Below are 26,094 nucleotides of genomic sequence, written 5' to 3'. Positions count from 1 at the left end.
CTCGGCGCGGCAGAGCGGGACGGCCGGGAGCAGGGGGAAGTCAGGGGATTTCCAGAGAACAAAGCGGCTGCTGGCAGCCAGCGTCGGCGGCAGCGGGGAGGGCGAGTCCCTCGCTCCCGCTCCAGCTGGGGTCAGGGAAAAGCACAAAAAAGCACCGGGAGTTTGTGTTTTATCTCCCTGGCAACCCCGGCTCCATCACAGGCATGGCTCACAGGGGCGGCCCGGCCAAAACACGCTGCTGTGGGAGATGGAGAGTTCGGGGCAGGCGCAGCAGCATCTCAGATACATGAGGTGACGTTTGGGGAGTGTCACAGCCGTCTGACGGGGTGGTCCGGGACCCAGGGCAGAGCAGGTGACAGTCCGTGCCCTGGCAACACTGAGTGTGTGGCCCTGCTTTAACCATGTCACTCCATCGTCCCTTCTTGGGGACAGAACCCAAACGCCACGTGCACGGGATCGCCAGGCTCCCCAAGCCACCGTGCCCACAGGGGACAGGGCAGCCCCATGGCAGCTCTCCTGCGGCATCACTGGCCAAGGATCCTTCCCCAGCCGCGGGGTAGCCTGGGAGTGGATCCCCCAGGGGACGAGCAGGGATGAAATCAGTCATGGAGACATGCAAATGCAGACTGCGGGGCTCAGAGGTGAGGGGTGGGAGGCTGCCGGCACACGGAGCCGGACCGCGGCAGACACCGAGAGGCACCGGGCACCAGCACGGGTGAGCGGACACAAGACATCAAGACCATTTATCGGACCAGGATGCAATCCTTCAGCCTCTCCTCCCGTGCTCCACAGCCTCCTACAAATCTGGAACCACTGTGGGGCTGCAGACCTTCCCTCTGCCTTGGCCCAGGGCTGGGGTGGCAGGGTCCCGGCTGGGCTCGGTGCTGCTGCCGAAACCCAGCCGGGGGGTACGGAGGTGCCTGGGCAGCTGCGACACCTCCGCCAAAGGTGATCTACTAATGCAGCCTCCGAGCCGCAAGCCGGACCCAGACCTGGAGGGTTTAAACCTCTTGCTAAGCTCTTTAAGAAACCACTTCCAGTGGGCAGAAATACCTGTCCCAAGCAATCGCTGGTACGAGGCATCAAACAAACACAGCCCCAACCCCTCCCCAGCCAGGTCAGGTCAGGAGCAGGGATTATGGCAGCGGTGCTGGGGAAATCCTGCTGGAACAAATCCCCAGCACCTGCTTAACCCATTGCACATGATAATCACACCGGCGTCCCGACGGCGACGGGCGACGCGGTGCCTTCCCTGCTGTGCTCCGCGCCTGCCAGATATCCAGCTGCGTCCGTCACCGCGCCGGCTGCCCTCGGGTCCCCCGGCTGCTCTCGGCCACCGCCGGGCACCGGCCGCAGACAATGGCCCATGTGTGCCATGGCCGGGCTCCGTGCCGATGCTGCACGCACGCACGCACGCACTCACCGGTGCCACCGCGCATCCCCTCCGCCCACGTCTGCTTGCCAAGCCGGTGGCTCTCCCACAAGCCGGGATAGATGATTTCCTTCCAAGCCCACGGAGACCATCATTGGTATCAATCATTAACAGCCACGGCAGCTGCCGGCAGCCTTAACCCCCTCGGCACCATGCCGCTGCGGGACGAGCATGGGAAGGCATCCTTTGCTCGCACTGAAAGCCCCTTTAACGGCACCGCGGTGCGGCAGGCCGCCGCAGCCCAACCCGCCGGGGATGCAAAGGGGTTTCCAAGGGGCTCCGCACCCCCCACGGACCCACGGCCACTCCCACAGCATCATGTCTCTATGCACCCCAAACCGCTCCCTTGGCACCGCGGGCCTCGGGAGCAGCCCTGCGTGCTCCCGTGCAGCCCCAAGGGCCATATCCTGCCTCTGTATCCAGCCGAGCCGTGAGCAGCTCAGCCTGGTGGGAGCTGCATGGAGACCCTGCTTTCCCCCATCCTTGGGGACAGCCGGCAGCGTTCATCGGGGGGGCTGAGCCCCTCAGCCCTCTGCCCCCCCCAGGAGCGGGGCAGAGGGCTGCTCCCACGGCTGCCCACGGAAGCCGGAGGCACATCCATTGCATCCTCAGTGCGGGAGCCCGGGCAGGACAAGATCTCTTAGCTCAGGGGTCCCGGAGCTCTCTCTACACATAGCTTTTCCAAGAACATCAATGGCTGTAACTTCATCCGAGCATGTTTACAACCCAGCCGCAGTTCTTGGCTCCCTTGGCCGTGTCGGGGGCCGGCTTGGCTCCCGAGACTGCCGCTCAGCCGGCGCACGGTGCTGCCAGCACCCTGATGCCAGGGTGTTCCGCATGCCGTGGTCCCCAAGAGGTTGTCCGGATCACCACCACGTGCATCCCCATGGAGAGGAGGCACAGGGGCTGTTCCTATGTCTGAGGTCTGGGAAGCAGATGGACAGATGTCCCTGTCACCCCCCTGCCACTAGCCGCGTTACCCAATCTGCAAAGGAGTTGAATGATTAACCTCCGGCCGTGCCGTCGCCAGGAGCTGGTAGAGCCCTGCTCTGCCCGTGCACAGCCCCGGGGCACGACGGCACCTGGGGAGCAAACCCCTATTCCCCCCCCACCCAGCCCCAAACCCAGACGGTGTCACCGGCCCCCGCTGCCCCAGGAGCATCCCATGCCACGTCCTGGAGCAGGGACACGTCCGGCTCCGCCAGCCCGGAGCAGCCACCGCGTCCTCCTGCAAATGCAGAGGGGGCACAAAAAGGGCTCAGCTCCTGTCCTCGTCCCGGCTCCCGTGGGTCTGGAGGTACTCACGGCCCGCGACACCCCGCTGGCACCGCAGCCCAGCTCCGGCTTTCGGACACCGACACACAGCTCATTTCGCTTTCTCCAGCTCCGGCTGCGGCCCCGGGGGCGTCCGGGCTGCGAGTGCTCATAAATAGCCTTGGACAAACATCTGCACGGCACCACCCCGCTCAGGCTGGAAAGCGGAGGGCTGCTGTGGGGATGGTTTTAATCATCATATAAGACCATCAAATGGCTAAAAAAACCACAGATGGGAATGAACTGTAAATAAGTGCAGACACAGCGGCCGATAAGACCTGCTGGCAGCAGGGCTGGGCTCAGCTCCCCGTGCCCATGATGTGCATGGCCTCTTTGCATATGGGCACGGCTTTTGAATTTCCCATTCCCCACGCCCACGCAGGATGAGAAACCACAAGCTCCTTGCAAACAACCCCGAACTGGGAGCGCTTGGAGGGCGCGGAGCCCAGAGCAGGGTACAGCAATGCTCACAGGGTGCCAAAATTAAGCGTCCCCATGCTCCAGTGAGTCTCGGGGCTCTGCAGTTGGGTGCTGCTATTCCTACTCACCTTTTGAGCCCAGCGGGACAGGGAGCGGGGGTAAGCCCCAGCCTGGGCTTGATCAGCCACTGCAGGTTGTGCCGCTCCCTGCAGAGGCTCTTGATTGTTTTTGTCTAAATTACCAATTTTCCGCTGTTGGATCTCTCATGGGCAGCTCTCACTCGAGTGCTTTAGCAAATGGGTGCGCTCATACGGATGAAAAATAAAGTCGTAAATGCAGCACCCCAGGGTGCGGGGGCATGACATGGCACGTTAGCAGAGCAACACCGACATTGCCAGCCTGCGTGGCCCCGCTGCCACCGCGGGACCCTGGCAGAGCGCTGCCGGCACGCTTCCCGCAGGCATTTGGGTTCGGGGAGTCTCTGGGTTAGGGGGTTGCGGCAGCTCTGGTTCTGCCCCAGCTCACGAGCTTCACCGTGCCGCTGCCAGCCCTCCAAGTGACTCATCGGCTGCTCTGCGCCCCGACCTCTCGCAGTCAAGTCCCGACACATTCGGCACATTCCTGGCATAGCTGGCTGTGCCGGGCCGGGCTGGGCCATGCCGGCACGGAGCCTCACACCTGCCGGAGAAGCAAGGCTGGGTGGATGCCAGCAGCACACTCAGGTCTCTGCAAAGATGCTCATGCATCTCAGGGCTTCGTCATGGTCTGATAGCCACGACGGCCCAGCACGGCCACGTGTCCCCGCGGGGATTTAGCCCTGGGCGGGAGCAGCTCAGCTCTGCCTCCTGTGCCACAGCAAAGATGGCCCAGTCGGCAGGTTGTCATCGCGGGCAGCCTGTCATCCTCCCCAGCAGCGTGACTACCGTCCCAGTTGCCTTCCTCACGCAATGCCACACTTCCCTGACGTCGGCATGGGTGTGATGCCGGTATATGGGGAAACTCTCCATTTTTAGATCTGATCCTGTACCTTCACAGGCCTCGGAACAGTTTGTAACCGAGCGGTGACGCAACAGCGCACGCGTCTCGGTTGTGCAAGTGCATTGCACCAAGTAGCTCCCAAGGACGGGGTGAGCACTGGCTCCGGGCAGCTCGGGGCTGGCCGAGGCTCTCTGACCCCGCAGCCGTCTGCAGTGCATCCCACAGCCCTGGAGAGCAGCCCGGGATCACGGTGGGGGTGCCAGCGGGTGCAACGTGCGGAGCAGCCAAAAGCGGTCCCGAGTGCCCGGGAACAGCCACCACGGTGGGGATCCCCCATGGGCAGGAGCTGAGTCTGGCACCTATGGATGCCTCCGAATCCTCCTGGTCCCAGCACTGACAGCCCCCAGCCCCAGAGCTGCCCGGGTACATGCCCATACCACCAGCCTCCGTGTACAAACAGAGCGGGAACCAAAGGTCCCCCAAACCTGGAGGCTTGTTTTTGAGCAAACAGACCAAACCAAACATGCACAGGCCCCCTTCAGACCCCAGGCATGGGCTTGGGATCCACTGCCTTTACCAAGCTTGCCTCCACCTCTGGCAGTGGTGCCATGCCGGTGTGGGGCATCCCTTGGGGGGGAACCGCAGCCGACCCCGTGAGCTCTGTGCTGAGCTGAGGCAGCCAGAATGGGTCTCCAAAAGAAGAGATAAATCAGCGTGTCAGGGCTCTCCACACCACATCCCAGCGGTCCCGTAAACTGCAGCTGACCAAGGCACTGGGCCCCGCTGCCGAGCTCGGAGCGGCTCCCCACCAGGACGTGGGTGCTGGGGAGCCAAGCACTGCCCATGACCCCGGGGTATCTGCCAGCTCCTGTCCCCAGCGCAGCCATCCTGGGGCACAGCCTCCAGACGGCAGGTTCCTATTAATACCCACCAAGAGCTCAGCTTGTGCAGGTGCTTGCCATATCAAGCCATTAGCCTCCTCCACGAGCCATTAAACTCTCAGCCCAGCCATTAGCACCAGCGCCAGGACGTGCGCAGCAATTCCGTCACTGCGCTCGGATGGGACGGCCCCGATTTTATTGCTATCTCCAGCCCACCACACCCTGGTGTGGCAGGGCCATGGCTGGGGCAGACGGGCACAGCTTCCCGGTGAATCACTGGTCATTCCCAGCTTCCCAACCGCGTTGTAATTAGCGCACGCAGCCGACAGCAGCCCTGCGGGGCAGCTGCAAGGGAAAAGCAAGGAATTTGCTGGGGGAAAAGCAGAGGGAGCTGCAAAACCCTCTGCACCCGCCAGACCGGACCCTCAGAATCTCCTGGGATGGTGCAAAGCCAGCGCGGGGACAGGGCATGCCTCTGTGCCACCAAACAGCCCTCATCTTCTTCCTCGTCCCCCTCCCAGCAGCCACCTCCACAACGATGCAAACGCCATGGGCGAGTTTAGTAGCGCGGCGTTGGCTCTGCAGAACGAGATCTTTCCCTGAATGAAGTTTAGTCACTGTGGGATGTTTCCAATTGGAAATCAGGACAGTTCCAGGCTGAACGCACGCCAGCTTTCCACTTCCCAGAAATCCCATTTGCAAGCGAGCCTGTTGCCAGTTCCCCCTTCTCCCCCAGCATCACGTAAATAAATGCCGCCCCAGCTTTCCCTCCGCCCCAGCGGGGAGATGCAGCCTTGGGCTCCGGCTGCGGCACAGCCCAGCCCGGCCGCGCAGCCTCCGGCTCCAGCCCCGCATCCGCTGCTGTGCCCGGGGAGGGAAGCCGGTGGGACGGGAGTCACTGAGCTGGGCTGGTGCTGGAGCCCAGCCAGTCCCAGCCCAGTAAGAGCCCTTGGTGATGCCTTTGCTGACGGCGGCTCAGCCAGATGAGCCCTTTGCCGACGTACCTGCCTGCAGCGTCCCCCCAGGGATGCTCGCAGGCAGCTGGGGCCGGGGACCTGCATCAGGTTTAGTCGAGGGGAGCAAGCGCGGTGGCTGCCCTCCACAAGGAACTGGTTTGCTCAGTGCTGGGAAGAGCTGGAGGCTTGTGCTGAGTTTCCAGAGGGCAGAGATGGGCCAATACACAAGAAGAGCAGTTGGGCGCCGCAGAGGTTGGAGATCCCTTCACCGGGTGCCTTCTGCTTTCCTGTGGGTTTGGGTCAGGGGAGGATGTTCCGCATGCACAGAGACCAGTGTCCCCAACCCAATCTGGACCAGGAGTCACTGGGAATCAAGGGAATGGACAAGGGAACGTGATCACAAATGTCAACTCCTTAGGAAACCAGTAAGTGGAAAAAAGCCAGCCATGCGCTTGACTTGCCCTCATGCGTTCTGCCTCCCCACGTGTCTCCCTGCCCCAGCAGGATGGAGGAGGCACCGCATGGGGACCGCAGAGGTGACATCCCAGCTCTGCGCTGTGCTGGACATCGCCAGAAGCTGCTAAAGGTCCCTCCTTGTCACAAAATTAATTAGTGGCCCTGCGGCACTGGGATGGAGTGAAGGACATGCCGCCGAAAGGAGGGAGCGCTTTGCTCCAGACCGGAGCCTGGTTCTTCACCCACCATTGCTGGAGCAATAGGGGAGGAAGGAGCAGGATGGTGCCAGGATCAGGCTCAGCTATGAACCCACCGCCCTGCCAGCACTGGAGAGCAGTGGGGTGATCACTCCCATCTCCCAAACATCCCCACAGATGGCTGGGAGCAACAGGATGGAAACCACAGCAATCCCGTGCTGCGGACCAAAGGAGACCTACAACAGCCACACACTGCTGCCAGCTGCCGAACACGGGCTGCGGCACCCGCTGCTGCCCAGTGCTGGAGCATCCTCCGGCCCTTGCAAGGTGCTGGTGTCATCGGCCCTCCTGGCTGCTCTGTGAGATGGCAGCAGCTTGGCTGGAGGGTCTGGGGAGGAAAGGGCTTTTCCAGGGTCTGGGAAAGCAGAGGGAAGGCATGGCAGGGTACAGCAGAGGGTATAGCAGGGTACAGCAGAAGGTTGCTTTAAAAAAGCCTCTTTTAAAACATCCCTTCAAACAGAACAAAGCAGGCGATGCAGCTGGGTCTCTCCCCCAGGAGGAGAGGTGATTTTAAGCAGTGCTTCCAGGAGATCGCAGCATTATTCCCCAGATGGCTCAGCTAAGGGCAGGGACGGCAGCTCCCCCAGGCTTCGCAGCCAGCCCACGGCACAGGGCACGGGCACAACCCCTACCAGCCATGAACTGCCAGGTGAGCAGGATCCCACCCCACATCCCGGCTGGAAGCAGAGCCGTGTATACGGCTTGGGTGCCTCTGCCCCACTCCCAGCTCTGCCAGCCTTATCGTGCTGCCACACCTTCCATTTAGCTCCCTGCAAGGAGTTTAACCCCTGGGAGAGCACAGCCGGGCTTTCCCGCGCGCCATGTCCATGCCCGTGCCCGGTGGGACGGGCTGCTCGCCCACGGGCACGGTGCAAATGCCTCTACTGTGCCGACGTCCCGTGCTGCGTTCACGAGCCGCCCTCCCCACAAGCCCTCGCCCCGTGAACGGCTTCGTAGCCGTCCTCCAGCAAAGCCCAACTCGCTGGCTGCCCCAGCCCAGTGCAAACCCTTCCAGCATCGCCATCCCCTTTGCTCCAGCCCTGGAGGCTCTTCCTCCATCCCCTCCCAATCCTCTCCTTACCCCTACCATGGGCCAGGCTGTAAGGACAGAGCACCCACCATTGGCTCAGCATACCTGCTCGTCGGGCGCTGCCGGGGCCACGGCACCGGCCGTGGGGAGGGCGGTGGGCTCGGTGCTGAGGCAGGGAGCCCCGGGCTGGCGGGGAAGAGGGGAGAACCGTTGGTCGCCTCCAAAAGCTGCCACGTCCGAGCGTGGCAGGGACGGCCGGGCTGATAAGCGAGGTCTGAAATCTGAAACTGTAGGTTGGCTCCTTCCTATATAAACAGGCGCTCGCACATAACACACACACCCCCCCATGCGCGCCGGCTCTCACGCCACTCCCGCTGCTCCCGGCCACGCCAGGCACTCACCAGCCCTCCACCGGGGACGGCCACACCGTCCGGACGGTGGGAACCGCTGCCAGAGCCCCCCGCCACCAGTCCTGGCCCCCAACGCGCTGGTACCGGCTCAAAGCGAAGCCTGATGCTGGTTTATGTTGTGCTTCAGATGTATTTTTGTTCCCTGGACAGGTCTGCCTCGCGGCGGCGGGAGCGGACTCTGGGTGTTGGGAAAGGGGCAGGGACCTGCCTGGGTGCTAAAACCAGCAATATGGGAAAAGCAAATAGTGCATTTTTTAACCTCATAAAACAGGTTGGAGGGACTCAGCACCATGCTGGATCATCTGACGGGGTGCCTGTGGTCATAGAAAATTTCGGTCCCCCTCGCCCAGCAGTGATGCCATGTGCACGACGCAGGGTGGTGGGTGCCCGTCATCATCCCTGCTGAGCAGGGCATGCAGCTGAGCCCCTCCACTCGCCAGGGCCACGGTGGCCAATAGCCAGAGCCCAGCCGTGCCGTGCCACCGCGGGACTTCCTTGTGCCAGCGTCACCACGGCCGTGCTTCCTCCAGCGGGACGAAACACTCAAGAAGACAAAACCCTGCCCTGTTTTTCTCACTTCTCCAGGCTCACCTACAGCCCAGAACCGGGGTGGCCACATACCATCAGTGAGGCTGGGCTGCTTGCTTCACCCCAGCTCCAGCCTGCGGGGCGAGCGGGGCCGTGCAGTGTGCCCTGCTCGGGGACATGGGGCCGGTCCCGGGCATTGCCAGCGAGAAAGGGGAGACCCAAAATTGCTTTGCCGGCTGGGGGTGAAGCCACTCCGTGGCACGGGCGCGTCCACAGGGACCTCTCCATCGCTCTGCGTGAGCCCAGCCCGGGGTTCCCCTGCGCTCCTTGGGGCTGGATGAGGCCGAGGAGTCTCCATCTGGGGTGCAATGAGCCCCACAGTTCTCTGAGCCAGCTCCCCGCCCCGGTTGCACAAGCGGCCCTGGGGCACTGCCGGGCTGCGCACAAACAATAACAGCCTGTTTACGAGCAGGCAGCATCGCCCAGCCACCTGCCTCCGGAGCTCTTATCGCCCTGTCTGATCACGGGGAACAAGAGTGGGAGACTCACCGATCCCCAGCCCGGTTGCCCACGGCTCCCTGGGCATCCTCTGCTGTTCATTCCCCCCTGGGGAGGGCCACCGGACCCCCCCACCGAAATGCCACTGTGGCACGAGGAGCCTTCCTGGCACAGCCACCAGCACGGCAGGTCCGTCCCCTGCGGCACCCTGACCCCCAGCATCTTGCAAAGGTACTTTGGAAGAGCAAATTTGCCTTCAGAGCGGCTGGATTGTGCTGGGTACAGGGAGGGATGAGACGGCCTCAGGCAGGGATTTCGTCCCCAGGGCCACCCCACGGGACTTTGGCCCCACGGCGGGTCCTCCTGCCCCACTGGGACAGCACCCACCACGAGCAGTCCTGGCACTGGGCAGCGCTTCTGCACGAACATCTCCCCTCTCCCGCTCCTCCGGTGCACACCGACATGGCCTGGCAGCACCCAAAATTGTCTTCTTCCAGCAAACCATAAATCCCCTGGGAATGGAGCAGAGACCACCAGGAAGGTCTGGGACTCCTGCCGGCACAGACTGAGATTTTGGGTATTGGGGGGAGAAGCTGGGGGCTCCTCCTTAGGTATTTTGAATACACCACTTCTATTTAAGCAGCTAGATGAGCCCACAGTCATGTCCTTGGCCTAAAAATGGGGTTTTTTGCGCTTTCTTTTGCTTAAAGAAAAGAAGGGACGGGGTTGAACCTGACACGCTGTATCCAGCCCCAGTTTCTGCACCATCCATGCAATGAAAGGTGCACCCCCCACCCACCCGTGGGAGCACCCGTTGCGGGGGGGGGCTGCTTTGTGCTCCCACCCCTGCGCACTGAGGTGTTGGGGAGCCGAGCCGAGCTGCAGAGGGACCCCCCCACCGGTCCCCCCACCCCTGAGCGGGGGGACTCAGCCCCCCACGGTGCATCCCTGCCGCCCAGCCGTGCCCCAGCACTGGGACACGAAGCATCGCTCCCCCCCAACAACCCGCGCCTGAACCCAAGGTCTTGCTTATCTGCAGCACAAGCATGTCTGGTGATAAGCCCAGGGATAAGGTAAGGCCCCATGCGGCCTCGCTGCTATCACGAGCCCTTCCTCTGGCGCTGCGCCCCAAGGCTGAGGGGTGCTGCAACCCCCAAACACCCCCCCCCCAGCGGCACGCACACAACCTCTCACTTTGATGAGCTTTAAAAGATTCATTACGTTCACTCACAACGGTCGCTTGTTGTTTCCAAATCGGATGATCCACTTGATTCAGGGGAGAGGGGAAAAATAAAAATAAAATAAAAACCAAAATCCACACACCAAAGCAAACAATTTGTCTGGGGAAATCTGACAGCAAAGGCGGGGGGGGGGAGGGGGCACGACAGGGGGAGAGAGGTGCACACAACCCGATTGCATTAGGCTCGCAATATAAACTGGAATTGCTAATTATTGCTGCTCAGCCGACCTGAAAGAAGAGATGCTGCCGAGGAAAACAAACCCACAGGACGCGAGAGCAGGGCATGTGGACTTCACCCGGGGCTGGCACACGCACCTGAGCCTTCCTCAGATGACTTCTCCTCTTCCTCACTGACCCTAATCACGTCACCCCTGCCTGCACTGCCAGGAACCTGGGGCTGAGCATCCTTCACGAGGCAATGCCACATCCCAGGGCCAGAGGATGCTAAACCCACCGTGGGAGGGGAGAGAGCGGCTCTTGGGGCCACCCCAAAAGATGGGCTCTCTCCTGGTGCCTGTCCGTACCCAGCCCCTTCTCCCTCCCACCCGAACTCAGCCTGGGCACGGCGAGGGGAGGAGATGGGGTGGGTTGACACGCTTGGTCCCTTTCCCAGGATCTACAAATGGGATCTGCCAATGCGTGGGCACCCCCACCGCTGGCAGAGCTAGCCTGGCCTTTAAAATAGGAGGATTGAGAAGAAAAAAAAAAAAAATACCAAAACAACCCCCCCCTCCACACGTTTGCCTCCCAACATCCGTGCCAGGCTATAAATATCCGGCACTCTCCGTTCTGGGCTGTGGGGTGGGAGAGTTTAAATGGGAGCGGAGGGAAACAGTCCCACAGGGCAGGCGGAAGGGAGAGGAGCCCTCTTCTCACCTGGCAGCACTGGGGGGGATGCAGGGCCAGGGTGGGGTGGCTTTTCCCCTGGGGCAATGCGGGAGCAGGGCACGGTGGCCACAGGTCGGGCAAGCGGGACCCCACCAGTGGGGTGGCCGTGCCAGCAGGGACAAGTGGGGGCAAGGCAGAGGAATTCCCCAAAGGGCCCTGGAGGCAGCGGGGTGGGTGCCAGGAGGGAATGAAAGGCAGCGCTGATGGGAGCCGGGGCAGCCTGCCAGGCTGGCACGGGCATTGCGGGGACAGGCCACCTCCCAGTGCCCCCAGTGCTGGGAGGAGCAGAGTGGGAGGGGGGGCAAGCGCAGAGGACACCCCTTCATCCAGACATCCAGCCCCAGATCTCTCCATCCCACTCCCAGGAAAAGCGGAGCCAGCATTCACCCCATGGCAGGCACCCACCCCAGCGGAGGAGGATGGGGCTCGGGCTGCAATGCCGGGGGGGCTTCGGGGAGCGGCCAGAGGTGGGGGAAACCCTTTTAAGTACAGCCCCGCCACAGGATTGCTACCTCATTACAGAGCAATTACAGACTAATTATATGATGGTAACACCCAAACCCCGATCAGGAAATGGGACTGCTGGGTGCCAGATAGTGCACGCGTGCACGGGCGCACACACACGCATGCACACACCCCACGAAACCTTAGGAGCTCTCTGGAGCGGAGACAGGACACGTCAGAGGGAGGAACCTGGCCCAAGAGAGGTCACCAGCTCAAATCCCCACTGTGCTGGCTCTGTGCCTCAGTTTCCCCACTTGGGGCTGGGCATCCCGCTCCCAGCCGCTGCCCTGCCTCTCCCCAGAGACATGGATACAGCCCCTTGCCGGGCTACCCCAGCCCTGCCCTCTGCCGCAAAGCCCCCCCCTGCATCCCAAAAGCACCGACAGTAGCTCCGCCTCGGCAAGGAGCATCCCCATCCCACCAGCCCTATCCCACAGCCCTCCCCTGGCCTCAAGCGGGATGCTGCCACCGAGTCCCGGTCCCATGGGACTGGCAGTTGGGGGTCCGTGCTGCTCCGCTGCCCACGAGCATCCTCCTGGGAGCCAGAACAGCCCTGAGAGCTGGCTCCCAGCAGGGCCAGGGCTATGGTGGCACCCGGACCGAGGCCACCCTGCCACCCCAGGGACGGGACAGCCCTGCTCTCAGCCACCCCAAACCCCCCCGTGAGCACGTGCCCAGGATGGCTCCTAACAGCAGGGGAACTTTAACCTCATAAATAACATTCCTGTTGGCTCCCCTCCGGCACAGCCCTTATCTGTGGTGGGCTAGCGCAGGCCTGTCCGCAGCCTGGAGAAGCCACCGGCCCTATCGCTGTGTCCAAGGATGTTGGGGAAGGGGACAGCTCGCTGGGATCATGCGGGACCAGTGGTCACGGGCAGGAGCGGGACCCTCCCGTGGGGATCCCGTGGGGATTTTGCCACCGGAGCATCGTGCCATGGCAGCGGGGACAAGGTCACGCCAATAACAGATTGCGGCTAGCAGGGAGGAGGTGCGGGGAGGACGGGGACAGGATGCAAAGCAGCAGCACTGATGGCTGGTGAAGGGCCTGGCATCTCCGGGCACACGAGGAGAGACGGGAAACGAGCTCTTTCCTCCCCTCCGGGAACTCATCACCTCGATTGCAACTGAGTGTTGGAGCCCAGAGGCCCCGGAGTTTGCACGTAGCTCTTGAAACCCTCATCTCCCTGACAAGCAGGAGAGCAGCCGGCAGCCAGAGCCAGAGCTCCGGGCGGCCCCGGCGAAAGGTCACTGCATTTGCACATTCACAAAACATGCATTTAAAAAAAAAATAAAAAAAAATCCCACGCTCGCAAGGCAGATCCGGCAAACATGCTGCGGGAAGACTGGCACGGTGAAGGAGCTGGCGAACACCAGCCCACCCTGCCCCAACGCGGGGTCCCCCCAGCCCCCCAAATTTGGCAGGCTGGCACCGTGCAATTGGCTTTAAAATAATCAGACACAGGCGAAACCAGCAGATTTATATCTCCTGATTTGCTTTCGCTTTCTGGGCCCTGAGGGTGCAATCGCATTTTCAAATTCTCTGGAAGAATAAAGGCTAGAAAATTAGTTTCAGTGCATCAAGCAGATGGCCGGGGGCCGGGGCTTTGGGGGACCTCCTGCTCCCCGAGCATCCCCCTGCAAGGGGGGGGTCAGAGCTGAACCCCCGCCAGGGCTGCAGAGCCTCAGGGCCATGGGACCCAAGCAGCCAGCCTGGCCCCAAGGATGGCTGTACAGGGGGACATGGGACAAGTGATGGTGACTCCAGGGACCATGAGGATGGGGGTGAAAAGGGAGAGCAGGAGCCTGGAGCAGGAGCTGAGCCGTCTCCAGCCGTGCTCATGGCAGGTCAGGGATGCTAAAGCTGCAGGAGCCACTTTCTCCAGCACCGCTGGAAATAGGCAGCTTTGTCTCGCTGCCCCACGCACCCTGGCCTCATCCTGCATCTGTCCGCCAGGTCCCGAGGAGCACGCAACCCTGCCACCGCCAAATCAACCACGGGTTTTAACCGGCTGGAAGGGAAGCCCTGCAAAGCCGGGGGGGATTCACCTCCCGTAACCGCAGAGAGGGGCAGAGATTGCGGTGATGGAGGGGAGGCTGGGCTGAGCCACCGGCACAAGCAAGCCACCGCGCCAAGCCCACGCCGAGCTGCAGCCAGGCTCGCCCTCGCCAGCCCCACCTGCACCGGCAGAGCCCTTTGAACCCAGCCAGCTTTGGGCTGTAATTAGCCCTCACCCGCCGGATCACAGGCACCGCACCACCCACCCGCCGCCTGCAGCTCAGCACCAGCCACAGAGGGAGCCGGGACCTCCCACCCTGGCCAGGTCCCTCCAAACCCTCCCGGGTGCCCAGCCCGGAGCAGGGGGTGTGAGGCTGCTGAGGGCAATGCCAGCGGGATGGAGTTTTTAAGCTATTCCCCCCCCACCCCAAGCCTGGGATGCTGTGCCCAACGTTGGCTCTGCCCGCGGGCACACACACCCCATCCTCACCCGGCACCGAGCACGGTCCCTCCGGGGGCCCAGCACCCCAGGAAGGGTGCTGAGCCCAGCAGCCACTGCATCGCCCAGGTGTGCAGCAGGTCCGCCGCTCGGGCGCCCGGCCAGTGCCCCGGGAAGCGGTGAGCGCAGGGGCTCGCCGCGCCGGCTGGTGCAGAACCGGCCCAGCAGGGCTGGGAGGCAGCCAGTGCTGCCGGCACTGCCAGACTGGTCTTGGCTGTTCTGCCGGGCGCCAGCCACGGACGGACGGGAGCCCGACCCACGGCACATCATCTCTGGGGCAGGAGCGACACTTCCACCCCGGCTGCACCCAGAGAACCAACTCCCGCTCAGCCCAGCCCCGGTTGAGCCCAGCGATGCCGGTGCCCCCACCGCGCGGTAGAAGCAGCCAGCAGCCGCACGCCTATTTCCAACGTGGTGCTGGGGTGGCCCTTACCTGGCTGCCAGCAGCCGGTGCGAGGCTCCAGGCCCCGGCAGCACCGAGCTGCCTTGTGCTGCCTGCGCTGCCGGATCGGCCGCGCTGCCGCTGCCGGCGCTTACGTAAGGAAGGCTTGGAGGCGAGCGCTGGCTCCAAGTCCCCGGCGACTGCAGGCAGGCAGAGAGGAACAACAGCCTCTTGCTGCTCGGCAGGCACGCGTGGCCCTGCCGGCAGCGGCAGCGGGAGGAAGATGGGTGCCGGAGCTGTGGGAGGATGCAGGAGGATGCTCTCTGCTCGGTCACCGAGCGAACCGCAGGGACAAGTCCCAGTCCCCAGCCAACTCCGGTCCCCCAGGGGCTGGGGATACTAAGAGGATGAGGAGGGACGGTACCTGGCGAGGGGAGACGGTGGCGGTGGAGGAGGCAGCCAGAGCCCTGCGTCGGCCAGATCCTGCCTCCCTGCTCCGAGAACAAAGGGCTGCGCCGCAAAGGCTCTGGCGGCCACTAAATCACCAGCGGGGACTCGGGGGCTCAGAGCAGCCGAGCTGCCACCCGAGTCCCGCAGAGCAGGGACGGGAACTCCTCTGCTTTAAATAATCGGAGGAGCATCAAGCGGCTGTTTTGAGACCCGGCATGGTGGGGGGAAAGGTGGTGAAAGAAAACCCTGAGCTGCCCCAGTCTGCCAGGCTGGAGCAGCGGGGCAGGCAGGGAGGGCAGACGGGGGGGCAGCACCCATGGCAGGCAGGGAGAGGGGCCAGTGGGACACGGCACAGGGAGATCACGGACACGGCACAGGGGGATCACGGACACGGCACTGGAGCAGGGCGTTTGTCGACATGATGCCAGGCACACACAAAAGCCGTCTCATTATCCCCTAATTAGTGCCTTGCCAGCTCCTGCAATTAACACCCATGCAAGCGGCTGTTGTTGAGGTAAACAGAGGGTTAGAAGCACCCTAGAGAGCTGGAGGCCCTGGCAGGGTGCAGACCACCCATGGGCATACACCGAGGAGAACACATGGCCCTGGGTCTGACCCATCTCCCCGAGCCCGTCGGCTGCTCCGGGAAAGCCTGCCAAGGCTGGGCATGGCACTTTTGCTCTCACTGCAAGGCTGCCCTGCACCTCGCAGAGAGCAGCACGGCAGCCGCAGGACCTTGCCAAGGCTGGTGGCATCGCCCAGAGCATCCCAGGGGAGCGGGACATCACCCAGCACCGCGTGGCAGGGAGCACCCGTGCTCCGCAGGGAGAGGAGAGACTTTCTCCCAAACTCGGCCCGTGACTCAGGAATAGTTGGGGTTGGACTCCAGGCTGCCGGTCCTGCCTCGGAGGTGGCCGAGCCACACGCCCTCCTGCACAGCACACGCCAGCAAGGTGTTTATTCAAAAGTCGTCTCCTTTAGAAACATCAAAGGAAAGCAATCGCCCAGGTCTTAAATGGCCTTTCTCCAGCTGACCCAGAAACACGGATCAAGAGCTGTCTCATCCCTTAATTGAGAAGTTGGTGACTTTGAATCTTTATTAAAGAGCTTTGGTGAATTCACAGATTAAGGGCACAACCGGCCACTGCGATCATCCAACCTGATTCCCTGCATACCACGGCCGGAGCACCCTCACCCTCCAGCCGCTGCTCCCCAGGGAGCCCTCACCGGGCTCTCGCCAGGCTCTTTGCGCTGCTGCTGCAGAGTAAAAACTGAAATAAAACCAGAACCATGCTGGAAATCGGGAGGGCCCCGATCTGCCTGCACAGAAACAACCCATTCCCAGGGCATTTTCCAGCTTCGGAGGCTGGAAGGAGCAGGCAGGGCTGGGGAGGGGGGATCGGAGCACCCGTGCCCCCTCCTTCCCTCTCCCTGCAGGTCACCTCTGCCTTCCTATCTGCCCATCGTCCCACGCCGGAGGATGCTCTCCAGCAGTGCCATGAAATCAGGGCTGTTTTTGGAGAAGAGGGCTGGCAGGGCACAAGGCACCCACCTCCCCACGCCGCGGTGCTGCCCGTGGGGCAGTGGGAAAGGGCTGCGCAGCCGCCGCCGGAGCAGGGCTTTCCCGGGCGGCTGCGGAGCTGCCAGATCCCGCGGAGAAACAAGGCTAAAGAGGAGACGGCACATTCCTCAATGTACTATTTCTGCCTGCTGCGGATTATCATGTTTCAAGCTAAGGAAAACAGAAGGGGGGGATGCTACTACAAATGCCTGAGAGAGAGGAGCAGCTAAGGAGCTCCGCTTTCCCCTCCAGTGAGCAAAGGCAGGCGGGAGAAACCCCCAACCCAGCTGATTCCCAGGGGCACAGATGGAGCAGAAAACAACCCAAGACCCTGCTCGGCTGCTAAGGGTTCAGGCGGTCTCGGCAGCCTCGAAGGGATTAAGCCCCACGCTGCCCATCTGGGTCGGCGTTTGCGCCCGACGCCAAGGCCTGACCGCAGAGCAGCAGCGCAAGCGGCGTGCACGGGTGTGCAAACACACGCATGCACACACGCATGCACACACGCATGCACACACATCCCGTGGCACGGCGAGCCACGGCCGGCAGACAGGGTGATGCTGGTGCATCTTCCCCGTGGCAGGGAGCAGGTCGGGGTGGGCACGGCTGCCGGCACCCTCGCAGCGGCCGGCGTCGGGTACAGCCGTTTCATCCTGGCAGTGCCAGGCGTGGAGCTCACCCTCCTGCCTGCTCCTGCCCGTCCCTCCTCTGCCTCGTCCCCACCAGCCCGGCGGCTGCTCCCGCCGGTTTCTATGGGAACTCGGCAGGAAAACACGATTTCCAGCAAGGCCACCGCCGGCCCCGGCATCCCAAATCCAGGCAGCGAGCTGCCCCATCAAGGGGTTTGCCTGGAAAACATCTGTGCCCGGCCTTGCCCGCTGTCCCCTTGCCACAGCCCCTCTCCCCGAGGGGACAGCCAGGGACGTGGGCAGGGTGATGGAGAGCTCGAAGCCAGGATGGCGCTGGTGGTCCAGTGCAGCGGGATGGGTGCCACGGCACGCTGGGCTCGCCAGCATGGGGTATGGGTGCTGGGGCTGCTCCCCACAGGCTCCGGCCGAGGCAGTCAGAGACTGGCCAGAGGGGACAGGCTTTGCACTCACCATGTGATTTTTAGCAGACGCTCAAGAATTTTAATGCCTCGGCCACCCCCTCTCCGGGAGTCCTAATCCCAGCTCTGGCTCCCCGAGGGGCTGGCTCAGGGTGGGCGATGGGGCCGGGCATCCCGCAGCCACGGTTCCTGCCAGGCAGAGGAGGGCAAGGAGGCTCCCTCGGGGCCACGCAGGGAAGCCTCGTCCTCTCCTGGCAGAGTGAAGGGGACAAGAGGGACCGGTGCTGGTCGGAGCCGGACAGGAGCTCTCCTTCCCCGTGAGAAAATGCCGGCGGAGTTCAGGGGAAGGAACCAGAGCAGCCACACACACAGAGGGAGCCCGGTGTGCGTGCACACGCGTGTGCACGGCTGTGCACCACAGGACGAGCCGTACTGGGAGCAATGGTGTGGGAAGCAGCAGTCCCAGCTCCTGCTCTGCGCTCAGCCCCAGGGATGCACAGCGGGATGCAGATGCTCTTGACGTGGAAAAGTGGGAGAAACCAACGGGTGCTGCCGATTCCCGGCTGCAGAGCAGCACGCAGCACCGCAAACAGCTTCGCCTGCCTGGAAGGATGTCTCCCCCAGTAAATGCCACCCTGGTTCTCTCCATGCCCGGTCCCTGGCAGGCCTGCCTGCACCCCTTGACACCCCGGCATGGCCACGCACCCACTCCCTGCTGCAGCTTCCCTCCTCCTGCCTCCCCCCCGCAGAGGGATTACACGGCCGCTCCAGCAGCCATCTGGAGAGGGGAGCTGGCCCCTGGCACCCAAGGGACCGTGGCACACATCACGGGTGGGATGGCGGGGCCGGGCAGTATGGATCGAACCGTGTACACAGGACTCGGCCCTGCCACGCCACGGCACGGCCCAACAGCACAGCCCTCGGAGGATGGCAAAGACCCTGCAAAGAGATGACGGAGGGGCTGGACCTCCCTCTGCAGAGAGGTACTGCGGCCAGAGCTGGGGTCCCCACCGAGTCCTGGGGGAGGATGGCCCGGGGGGCCCAGTCCAGCCCCTTCCGCTGGGGTTTAATAGACTCGTGGCGTATTTAACATGCCCTTATCATGTGATGAATCAGACCCTGTTCCCTCAGATCTAACAGCGGCGCAACAAAGCTGCGATTGACTGCTCAGGGTAGCGGCTGCGGCTCGCGCGCTGTCTCCGGCACTGCCAGACACCTCGATGCAGGGGGGGCCAAGCAAGAACAGCATCTCGCAGGCGACACGCATCCCCGAGGCGGTTCGCCCTTGCTTCTCTGTCGAGGAGGAGGAGGCTGGCTCTCCACTAACGAGCAGGCAGCGAGATGGGAGCCACGAAGCCCAGGAAAGAGCTCGGGTCCCTGGGAAGCGCCAGACGACATCTCGGGCTCCATCCATCGCAGCCCGTCCTGGCTGCGACCTCAGCAAAGCGCCCAGCCACGGGGACCAGACCCGGCATGCGGGGTTGGGGGGGGGGGTCTGGCCCATCCGAGCCCCCAGTCACAATCATGGGGGTTTGGGGGTGCTGAGCCAGGGCTCCAAAAGCCGGGTCTCTCCCAAAACCTCAGTGCTGCCCACCTGTGCACAGAGTGGGGTCCAAACCCGGGGGACCCCAGCCCGCAGCTCTGGGGGTGTGGGACACAAGCCAGCGCACAGCACATAAACGCACCAGGGGGACAGCTCAGGGGGTCCCCACATCGCACCAAAAGCACGGCAGAAGGGATGGGGGGGGGTGCAGGGGGAGCCTGGCCCCCAGCCCCTTTCCGCAGCACACCCCACTCTGGCCATGGGGTGCACTCAGGGCACCCCGGGGGGGGGCGGTAACCACCCCCCCCCCTTCCCTAACAGAGCACCCCCTGCACAGCTCACCCCCCCCCCCAGCCTGCCCCAAGGCACACGTCCCCGATGTGGGGATGCTCTGCCGCCCCCCCCCCCCCTCCGCAGCGCCCGGGAGGAGGAGGAGGAAGAGGAGGAGGAAGGCAACCGCGCTGGGGGCACTCACCGTGCGGGGCGGGCAGCGGCCGGGCCCCCCCCCCTCCCGGCTGCCTACGGGCGCAGCATCCTCCCGGCCAGCCCCAGCCCGAGCCGGAGCCGGAGCCGGAGCCGGAGGAGCCGGAGCGGGAGCTGGGCATGCTCGGGGGCCGCCGAGCAGCACGTGATGCCGGGGCTGGCACCGAGAACGGCGGGGGGGGGCCGAGCCTGCCGCCCCCGCCCCCCCCCCCTTCCCGCATCACCCCGGGGAGGGGATGGGGGACCGCACCGCCCCCCCCAGCATCACTTGGGGGGAGCCGCGATCGTGCTGCTCCCCCCGCCCTGTAGCACTTGGGGGGGGCTGGTTCACACTGTCGGTCCGTCCCCCCCCCACACACATAGCCCTGCAGCCCGGGGGAGCAGCCTGGATCATGCTGCCAGTCTGCACCCCAGCACCAGGGAGACAGCCAGGGCCACGCTCCCCCCTGCACCCCAACATCAGGGGAACAGCCGGGACCATGCTCCCCCCTGCACGCCAGGATCAGGGGGTCAGCTGGGATGGTGCTCCCCCCTGCACCCCAGTACCAGGGGGACAGCAGGGATGGTGCTCCCCCCTGCACCCCAGCATCAGGGGGACAGCCGGGACAGCGCTCCCCCCTGCACCCCAGCACCAGGGAGACAGCCAGGGCCACACTCCCCCCCTGCACCCCAGTACCAGGGGAACAGCTGGGACCATGCTCCCCCCTGCACCCCAGTACCAGGGGGACAGCAGGGATGGTGCTCCCCCCTGCACCCCAGCATCAGGGGGACAGCCGGGACCATGCTCCCCCCTGCACCCCAGCACCAGGGAGACAGCCAGGGCCACGCTCCCCCCTGCACCCCAACATCAGGGGAACAGCTGGGACCATGCTCCCTCTGTACCCCAGTACCAGGGAGACAGCTGGGACCATGCTCCCCCCTGCACCCCAGTACCAGGGGGACAGCTGGGACCATGCTCCCCCCTGCACCCCAACTTCAGGGGGAGAGCTGGGACTGCGCTCCCCCCCTGCATCCTGCATCTCTCGGGGCAGGGGAGCCCATTTGTTCCCAGCCGGGCTTGTGGGACCCGCTGCAGTGGGTCAGGCAGCACCCCCGGCCTCTGCACCCCAGGGAGAGCTGCCTGCAGGGAGGATGCAGCAGCACCCAGGATGGGCAGCAAAACAGCTCAACAACCACAGCTTGTTCTCTGGAGCACAAAAGGCCACCACTCGGTCCCCCAGCCCGTGCCAAGGGCCAGCGATGGCTCAGGCAGGGCTGGCAGGACCCTTCCCCAGCCCTGCTCAGGCCCCCGGCCCAGTGGCAGGGTGTCTCCCAGGCTGCAGAGCCGGGCGCTCGCAGAGCCGCTGGGAAGCTGCAGACTCCAGCCCTACAGCAACGGCACCGTGCCCTGATCTATGGCACTGCCCTACTTCTGCCTGTCAGAGCTGCCAGGCAGCACGGCCGGGACCCTGCCTGCACCCAGCCCCTGCGGCCAAAGGCTCAGACCCCGCAGCGCACAGGGACCCTCCATCCTTCGCAGAGGAGCTGTCGTGGGGAGGGTCGTGGGCTCTCCAGGAGGGAAAAACTGGCAGCTGCCCTTGATCCTATAATCCCCCCATTAGCCACAAGGCATTAGGGGCTGGGGAGGGGGTTGGCTTTCACTGGATGCTCTGCATCCTGCATCTCCCCCTCCTCATGCCCCCCACCCCGCACCAATGGGCGACATCCTCCCTCCCCGCCAGCCCACAGCACAGGGACCCCCACATCCCCAAAGTTACTCCCCACTGTGCCTGCTGGTGGTTGCCCCCAGCCTTTCCCCTGCTCTGGAGGCAGTGGGGACCCACTGGGGCATCTCTACCCCCCCTCCACACGCAATGCCCTCCTGCCACCCAGGAGAGCCCCAAGAGCTGAAAAACAGCCCAGGAAGCCCATGAGTAACCGGGGGGCTGTGCTGCTCCTGGGGGGAGCCCCACCAGCCCAGCCAGGCACCTCAAAGCACCAGGAGGGGAGGGTGCAGCTGAGCATGCACCCCAGCCAGGTTGTTCCCTACTCCCTTGAAGAGACAAGAGGGGCACCGTGCTGCATCGGCCCCCCCAGCAACGTCTCAGCCCGAAGGCACAGACCCAGCAGGGCCTTTTCTTCTGCAGGCAGAGAGCTGGAGGCAGGAGTTGGGTGGAAAAGAGCCCTTTTACTAGCAGTGCTTCCCCATGCGAGCACCCGGCTAGGGCACGGGGATGGGTGCTGCCCTCCCACCCCCCAGGTTGGCAGAGGCAGGAGGGTGCCTGGCATCGCACGGAGCCAGCGGTTCCCTTCTCTGCAGCTGGGCCCTGTGCACGTGTGCAGCAACGTGCAGGGCATGCACCGCTGCGCCAGCCTCAATGCCACCTTGTGGGTGCTGTCGCAAAGGCAGGAGCCAGCGCAGCCCGCGATAGCCAGGGTTGGGGGGAGCAGCTCGCCGTTGGAGCCCCCCAACACTCCCTGCTCCGCTGTGGCATTCCCAGCTGCCGTGGCGCACAGGGAATCACGAGCACGGGTAACATGTCGAGCACGCAGCGAAGGCCGACTGCGGAGGATAGACGGTCCTTGCCGTGGAGAAGCATTGCAGACGTGCTGCAGGAACACGGCTCGAACCTGACCGGGAGGTTTGCCACCGCAGTGCTCGTCCAGCCAGCCCCACTGCCGGCGACGTTTGTGGCTGCGCGACTCAAACACGGGGCTGATTCAAGGACACCTTGGCTCTGCCCGACAGATTAGACCGGATAATCCCGGTGCTTTGCTCCAGCCCTCAGCCCACCTTGGGATCTTTGCTCTCGCCGGGTTTATTGCCGTCTGAGCACACAGAGAAACCTCCGTGCGTGCCAGATAGGGACGGGCTCAAAGATCCCGTCTGAAACACCCTCACCCAGCAGGACCTGGAGCCCCGCGCGAGGCGAGGCGGCGGCGGCAGCCTGCAGCTCAGCATGTCTAGACACCAGCATCACCCTGCCAGGGTCCCAGTTCCCAGACTGGAGGCAGGAAGGGGGCAAGAGGCAATGGGAAACAACCCGCCGGGATGAACTGGGGTTCTTGGAGCAAAGCTTCGGGCCAGAGCCTCACTGAGTTACGCTCCTGTTGCATTCACCCCAGCGAGCACAGCCAGCTCTGCGCTGCATGCTCCAGGCAGTGCATGCCCCAGGGACCCTTTGCACCACTGAGCTCCCTCCCACGAGTTTAGGGTGCTGCAGGGCCCTGGAGAAAGTCCCCACTGGGCTCCAGGGGACCTTCCCCCGAGGGATGACGCAGGGCGGGGGGCTGGCTGGCTCACCCACGCTACCCTGGAGTTCCCGGAGCCCTCAGAAGAGATATTTGCATCTGAAACGGTAACTTGGCACAGAAGCTCCCTTGTGCGCAGTGACGGGGCAAGATTCGCCTGTCCCAGCAGTGCCGGTTGCAGGAGCCAGGTGCAGGACATAGCCCAGAGCTGGGTCTGGTCCCTGCTAATCACGTATGGGGACTGCCACGGCCACGTAGGGACAGATAACTCCAGCCTGGCCTCGCAGTGCTGTGCTGGCACAAGCTTTAGCCCTCTGCTGAAGCTCACCATGCGCAAGTACACAGGGCTCGCTCACCGCAGCATCCAAGCAGCCTCTGAGACGTGGCCCCGCACATGTCTACCAAACCTGACACGCTGCTTTCTCCCTCGCCGGTGGGAGCTCCGGGTTTGTTCAGCTGCTGGGACCGTGGGACCATCGCAGCCACGTCCGCAGCACCATGGGACGAGCCACAGCAGGGCCACGGGCACCCACCCACCCAAGCCCGACATGCACTAGCAGCACGGACCCTGGCCCCATCCTCTAGCAACCACTATGCTCCAAAGCCCCCTAACCCACACCTTTACTGCCCTGGTCCTCCACGAGGCTGGATTACAGCAGCCCACGCTGCGCTCGCAAGAATTTCGGCAGCAGCTGCCTCCGGGCAGAGACAAGCCCATGGAGCAGCATCCTCCGAGGGTGCAAAGGCGCTTGCGAGCGGGAGGCAGAAGCTTCTCCCCTCCGGCCCCTTCTCACTTACTTGATGAAGTAGAAGCCCCCATGCAGCGTGGTGTCCACCTCCCAGCCTCGGGGCAGCCCTGGAAGGACAAGGCAGAAGCAGCGGTCACCCCCTCCCTCGCCCCGCGCAGCCCCTGCCCTCCCCACCGGTGCTCTGCTGCGGGCTGGGGTGTTGCACCGGAGCAGAGTGCTTGCCCAAAGGATCTGCTGCTGGATAGTTAGCAATGCTCGGTGTTACACCGAGGCCCCGCTTCACCAGGAGGCAACTGCAGAGGAGATTCCCCCGCCTCGGAGGAGGCAGCACTAGGGAAGGGCAGGAGCGCACGGGCAGGGAGTCGCAGGACAATCGTGACACTTGTGGGGTGCCGTGTCCTGCCGTGGTTGGCTCTCATAGGCTCAAATTGCATTTTTAAAGCGGTTTGGGTGCCCTCCCCATCAGTGACAGGTCTCATAGACTGCAGGGAGTGTATCTGTGGAAGAGGACTCTTAAATGCCCCCCGAGAACATCTCTCCAGCCAGAAACCCAGTGCCTAAGAGATGTGGCATCGCCTCGTGCATCACTCGACGTCCCCTGACCCCCCAGTTGCAAGACAGCTCCTGCTGGCTCAGCTTTTTGGAGCCTCCATTGCATTTCTAGAGGATTTCGCTCCACACCTCCAGATTCTGATCAGTGCCCAGGCAGGGCAGAGAGCAAACACTGAGACCCAGGAGCCGTCCCTTACCGGCGCAGGAGAAGTGCCCGCTCTGGATGGAGTAGCCTGTGCCAGGGTGCACCCAGCTCGTGGACTTTGTCTCATCGCTGTGAAAGACAAGGAGTGGGGCTATCAGCACCCATGGGGGCCCAGGGAGCCCCATCCCATCACCAGGGAAGGGTCTTAGCAATGCAGGTGACTTTTCCAGCCAAAGGAATGGAAGGACAAGATTTTGGGGAAAGGGGGGGGAACAGCATCCATCAGGCTGGGACAGCCGTGAGCCCCAAGGAGAGAGTACTGGGGGCAAAGGAGAGATGACTGTGTGCGATAGGAAAGCAGCCAGACGCAGAGGCTTGCAGCAAGGGGTACCCCTTGTTCCCAGCCCAGACTAAGCCCCCGACCCCCTCCAGCCACGCACCCGGCTCCCCCCGCACCCCAGCTTAAACCCCATCCCCGCGGCAGCCCCCACTCCGCGCGAGCTGCCAGGCAGGATCGTACTTGATGAAGAAGACGCGTCCGTCCCCGCAGACGCCGTAGGTCCACCTGCCCGGCAGGTCCAGCCAGTCGATGTCATCCCCCATGGGGGTGGCGGTGGGGGGGCTCGGGCGCAGAGCAGCCCCACACTACAAGGAGGGACGGGACACGGCACCCAGCTCGGGAAGCGCCAAACAACTCCCAGTTCCCCCAGGAGCAAACACTTGCTCAGCTCAGACCTTCCACCCAGACTCTGTTTGCTGCAAATAACCAAGGAGGGAGGGAAAAAAAAAAAATCCCAACCAAACCCATCAACTTAACCCCCTCGGAGCCGGGCTGCCACCCTGCCTGCAAGCCGGGGTTCAGAGGGCATCCTCCCAGCATCGCGGCACGGCTCGCCAAATGACTCTTCAGGGCTAGCCTGTCACAGCTTCCTCCGCTGCCTACTCAGTGTAATTACCGTCAATTAACTCGGGGTGAGTAATTATGGAGTTGTTACTTCCCTCTCCTGTTCATTTTAAACAATGTCAAATTCTTCTCCCTGTCTGATCCCGCAGCCAAGCCGAAGCAGTATGTAGGGCACCCTGATGATTATCTGCAGCGCTGTCGGAGCTGCCCAATGGGTATTTTCTCTCTGCTTGTTCTTAGCCGTCAATTAAATGTCTTTTAAGGGGAAAGGTGGGGTCTGGGAGGCACCTGGGCTGGGTGACTGTGAAAGAGGCAATTGCCCTTGTGTCTCAGCGGTGCCTTTGCAAAGCTTCTCATGGCACAAGGAGAAAGATGCTTGTTAAGGAGAGGCCTGAGAGGTGGAAAGGAAGGAGCTGGTCCCCAAAGCAGGGAGGAAGGGGCTTGCCCTGCTGACCTGAAGCACAGTCCCCACATCAGAGCAGTTCCTTGCCAGGAATTGGGGAAACCAGTTCACCCGAAGCCTCAGGAAGGCTCTTCCTATAGTTCTTTGAACCACTGGGTAGGAAAAACACGTCTGGTTAGTCCCAGCGAGCCTGTTGGGAGAGCATCCGATGGGACCCCAGCATAGCAGGGAGCGATGCCATGGTCCTGGGCATCATTCACCTAGGGAAGCTCCATTTCGTGGGAGAGATGCTCAGCTGCAAACTGTGGGGCCAAGCTCGTGTCCTACCTGTGCCGTGGATGTGACTTGAGGACTGCACA

General features: G+C 63.3%; 1 protein-coding gene across 13 annotated transcripts in view; it reads right to left on the bottom strand.

Moving 5' to 3' along the window:
* The window catches only part of PLEKHA6 (pleckstrin homology domain containing A6), a 48,202-nt gene extending 28,326 nt beyond the window's left edge, over positions 1–19,876 (bottom strand). For 8 of the 13 annotated variants that reach the window (XM_069772000.1, XM_069772007.1, XM_069772004.1 and 5 more), the window contains exon 1: positions 2,738–2,852. In XM_069772000.1, coding sequence (XP_069628101.1) covers positions 2,738–2,802 — 65 coding nt within the window. In that variant the 5' untranslated portion in view covers positions 2,803–2,852. Of the gene's footprint in view, positions 1–1,423; positions 1,443–2,737; positions 2,853–7,829; positions 7,962–14,720; positions 14,741–19,743 lie in introns of those variants that run through there. The other 5 variants (XM_069772009.1, XM_069772012.1, XM_069772011.1 and 2 more) reach the window with 5 other exon arrangements.
* Between the last annotated feature and the right edge of the window lie 6,218 nt (positions 19,877–26,094).

The sequence above is a fragment of the Haliaeetus albicilla genome, chromosome 26 (genome assembly GCF_947461875.1).
Source record: "Haliaeetus albicilla chromosome 26, bHalAlb1.1, whole genome shotgun sequence".
NCBI lineage: Eukaryota > Metazoa > Chordata > Aves > Accipitriformes > Accipitridae > Haliaeetus > Haliaeetus albicilla.
Note: the sequence above shows the minus strand (reverse complement) of the source record. Positions and strands in the feature narration are given on the sequence as shown.